Source organism: Lipotes vexillifer, unplaced genomic scaffold (assembly GCF_000442215.2).
Source record: "Lipotes vexillifer unplaced genomic scaffold, Lipotes_vexillifer_v1.1 scaffold23, whole genome shotgun sequence".
Classification (NCBI taxonomy): domain Eukaryota; kingdom Metazoa; phylum Chordata; class Mammalia; order Artiodactyla; family Lipotidae; genus Lipotes; species Lipotes vexillifer.
In genome coordinates, this window is record NW_006796283.1 from 4,207,742 (window position 1) to 4,212,172 (window position 4,431).

General features: G+C 47.5%; 1 protein-coding gene across 1 annotated transcript in view; it reads right to left on the reverse strand.

Annotated features, from left to right (window-relative positions):
• FANCA (FA complementation group A) overlaps window positions 1-4,431 on the reverse strand; it is a 48,697-nt gene that overhangs the window by 38,509 nt on the left and 5,757 nt on the right. Inside the window, 3 exon segments of the mRNA XM_007472223.1 lie at window positions 1,834-1,907; window positions 3,213-3,308; window positions 3,399-3,541. Coding sequence (XP_007472285.1) covers window positions 1,834-1,907; window positions 3,213-3,257 — 119 coding nt within the window. The 5' untranslated portion in view covers window positions 3,258-3,308; window positions 3,399-3,541.

Genomic DNA, 4,431 nt, shown 5'->3' on the forward strand with positions numbered 1-4,431 from the left:
AAAAAAAAAAAAAAAAAAAAAGAAAAAAAAAATCAACTGACCATAAATGTGTGAGTTTACACCTGGATCCTCAATCCTACTGCTTATCTATATGTCAATCCTTATGCCAGGACCGCACTTTCTTGATAATTACAGTCTTGTAGCAAGCTCTAAAAACCGGATGTGTGGGGAATTCCCTGGCAGCCCAGTGGTTACGACTCCACACTTCTACTGCAGGGAGCACAGGTTTGATCCCTGGTTGGGGAACTAAGATCCTGCATGCCTCACGGCATGGCCAAAAATAATTAACTAATTAATTAAAATAAAATCAGGATGTGTGGGGCTTCCCTGGTGGCGCAGTGGTTGAGAGTCCGCCTGCCGATGCGGGGGAGGCGGGTTCGTGCCCCGGTCCGGGGAGATCCCACATGCCGCGGAGCAACTAAGCCCGTGCGCCACAACTACTGAGCCTGCGCTCTAGAGCCCGCGAGCCACAACTACTGAGCCCAAGTGCCGTAACTACTTCAGTCCGCACGCCTAGAGCCCACGCTCTGCAATGAGAAGCCACCACAATGAGAAGCACGCACACAGCAACGAAGAGTAGCCTCCGCTCACCGCAACTAAAGAAAGGCCTCAGGCAGTGACGAAGACCCAACGCAGCCAAAGATAAAAAGAAAGAAAGAAAAAAATTTATTAAAAAAAAAAAAAGTCTATTGCTTAATTCCCAATATTATGGATTTCCCAAATCTTCTTGTTGATTCTATGCAGTTCCTTTGTGACTTGAGAACACGCTGTGTATGGTTTCAACCCTGTAAACTTCCTCCAGCCTGGCTTATGGCCTGAAGCGGGTGGCCTCCCCGGCGCTGGGCACCGCCGGGTGGGGCGCTCTGCGGGCACCAGGTGCGTCCAGCTGCGACTGCTGCTCTCTCTCGTCTCCGGTCATTGCTGGTCTGAGCAGGTGATCCACCCGTTACTGAAAGTGGGGGACTGAAGGCTCCAATGATCACAGTTGAAAGTCCGTCTCTCCCTTCAATTGTCGGGTTTTCCTTCACGTATCCGGAGCCCTGACATGAGGCGTGTATGCTGGGAGATACGGTTTTCACGTAGTCAAACTGGTCAATCTTCCACGACTTCTGGATGTGACCCACGTGTCACGCCGCCACCGGTTTCAATACAGCATTTTCAACTGTGCTCAGCAGTCCCCCAAACTAGACATTCTCTGTTTTCCCTGACCAGAGAATAAACACGTAAACCTCCAGTCTTCTGTCGACCAGGGGAGGACTGACTGCCTGGCTGCCTAGAGCAGAGAAGACAATCCACCTACGGCTCCAAATGCTCCTCACGAGCGTCCTCAGTCGGCTCATTCTGAGCTCCCCGCCCCTTCACCCCGCACGCAGAGGCGCCGCCAGCTCACCTGCTCCGTCGCTCACCACCCGGCCCCGCCTCCTGCTTCTCCTCCCTAGACTCTCCCCTCCTTATGCGGCCTCTCCTCTTATAAAAGCCCCTTTCTGACTCTTGGTGGGATTTCAGGAGGTAAGAGTTGCACATATTCTACCAGCCATATTTACCTGAATGTCTCTTTTTTAGTTTTTAAAAATATTTTTAAAAAATCGCACTGTACATCTTATACAAAGAAAACATTCCCAAGTCTGTGCATGATGAAGACTTCAATTATAACAAATGTTCTCTTTAAATAACAAAGCAACTGCTTCTCGAGGTGATTTCTGGTTTTACATATGAATAAATCATACTAGATTAAAAAAAATAAATCATGTAATATTAATTAAATTTCATGTTACATAAAATTTTTAATTTCAATGTTCAATTTACTTTAATGGTAAATAATCACTGGTATACCTTTCCAGCAGCTCTTGGAGGCTTACAATGTTTTGAACATGAAGGCGCCATACAGATTCAAGCAGCAAAGAATTCTGCAGAAAATGACAAACACTGAGTCAGTCTTTCATGCACACATTTTCCTACAAGACGTTCAGCCTGTGTGCTTAAGCACGTGCTCTCCTGAAAACCAAGCCTCCCAACACTCACATCACCACCTCCACCACCACCGCCCCCCCACCCCCGCCGCCACTGCCACCAGGTTCAGGCTCAGGCTTGCTCTCTGCCCAGCCTCTAGCTTAGTCCACTTCCAGGCCTTTCTCCACTGCGGCCAACACAAGATTCAAAAATGTGACTAGCCAGGCCAATCTCTCCTCTTCTTTAGAACCCGTTCCGTGGCTCCTCCCAGCTTTCAGGACAAAGTTCAGACTCTCGTCTGTCCTCCCAGGGAGGCCCTCCAGGCTATAGCACTGATGCGCCCACCCCCTCGAACAAGGAGCCCCAGTCGGACTCGGCCCCAACGCCCACAGTGCCCTCCTCTTCACCCAGGAACTCATGCCTCACACCCCACGCAACTTCCTTCCAGGAAGCCCTTCCTAACCACCCAATCAGCCGTGGCCGCCCACTCTTCTCTGCTACCTGCAAACACCAGGGCCATCCCAATCCACGTGCATTTAGCTAGTTACCAATGGGCGCAGGGGCCATACCAACGCCTGACAGTCAACTGAGGTCTACACTGTACGCTGGATAAAAGGGGGAAAACCATGAATGCACCATCATCTCGGTTTTTTTCTTTCCTTCTTCTATATACTTAACTGACCTCATTTAGTAACTAAGCGATAACTTTGAACTGTTCAAAAATCAGTAAATCAACTACACTCCAACATAAAATTAAAATTAAAGAAAAAATCTAGGCCTACTAAATTCATAATGTTTCAAAACAGAACAGATAAGGGAATTCCCTGGCAGTTCAGCAGTTAAGACTCCACTTGCTCCCAATGCAGGGGGCCCGGGTTCAATCCCTGATAGGGGAAATAAGATCCCAAAAGCCACACAGCACGGCCAAAAAAAAAAAGAAGGATTTTAAATCACTTTAAATCACACTTTTCTAGTTTACTATGCTACCCTGGGAAATTGTTCATCATAATATACCTAAGAAAGCAAAGCATGATGTTTCTGTGCATAGTCTATTCTAATAAATATTACTAATGATGGGTGAATATTGACAAATACGGTGATTGATGGTCCTTCTTTCCCATCCACAGAGGCACCCTAGTCTCTGTAATTAATACGATGCTTGCTGGAATTCCTAACAAAACCTGGGGATTTTACTGGCTCCACCAAAATCAACAGAACACTGCTTGAAAACCCTAGAGTCAGAGTTACAATCTCAACTTTACCTGTACTTTCCATAGTTCTTGACAAAAGGAAAGACGGGAGAACATGCTTTGTGCTAATAAATTCTGAGCGATCTCAAACAAGGAAGACAGTTTCTTCTGAAAAGAGAGATTAAATCTTTTCTAAGAAACAGTATTAAATGTCCAACTTTCCCAAACAGCTGAACAGCAACTCATGCTGTGTCTTACCCTCTGGTCCGGTGTCAGCAGCACCTTGGGAGGGGGCCCCGCATCTGCCTCACAGACCCGCACGAGGCCAGAGGCCACCACCTGACTGCACAGGACGGCCGCTGGAACACCCAGCTGCGCGGCTTGGTCGCGCAAAGCAGAGCCTTAAAGATGAGACAAAACACACACACACACACACACCACGAAATGTGCAACTGAAGTAGATTGGTTAAATGCCTTCTCTGAAGCTCTAGCGCCACAGAAAATTGCCTTTTGAAGGGGAGAAGAGATCGGGGGGACGTGGGTATGAAAGTAAGGCAGCTTCAGTCTGCCAGCTCGCGGGAAGCCGGGCAGCGCCTGCAGCCCAGGGCTCTGCATAGACACCTGCGCGTTCTGTATGACAAAAACAAGGGGGCCTGCCAGATACATTCTGACCAAGAACTTTAGCAACTCTTTCCAAAGGAGCACAATAAACTGAGAACTTTTAACAAATTTCAATTTTTTATAGTCACCGCTCCCACAACCGTACGATGACGTTTGACTGGACACGGGGTCTGGCTTCCTGATGCCAGCCACACACATGGCGGGCATCGCATGCCACAGATGTGCCGGCCCCTGGGCTGCCAGGTGGAAGCTGGGCCCACAGGCAGCCACCTGCCTCCTGAGGACCAGCCCCTGGTCTGCACTCAATAAAAGGAGAAATGCTGGGCAGCCTGGAAATAGATGATGCCAACAAGAAAACTGTTTTCTAGCTTATTTGACTTCCAAAACTAATTTTAAAAAACCAGGAAACTGTATCACATGCCCATTACCTTCAAGGCTTTGAAACACAGACCACTACAGAAGTGAAAACACGTGCAACAGTTGTAAAGGTTCCAAGTGACAGTACTAGATACTATCCACCACTGTGGTCAAGAAATAACTCACAGCAGAAATGTAGAAAATGCTCATTTCTAGCCATTTATTTCCGATTTGTGCCCATGGGAAAGTTTATCCCTGTTTTTATATTTTTATACAAATACCAATACGTATGGTAGCCACCACCTTCAGCAGG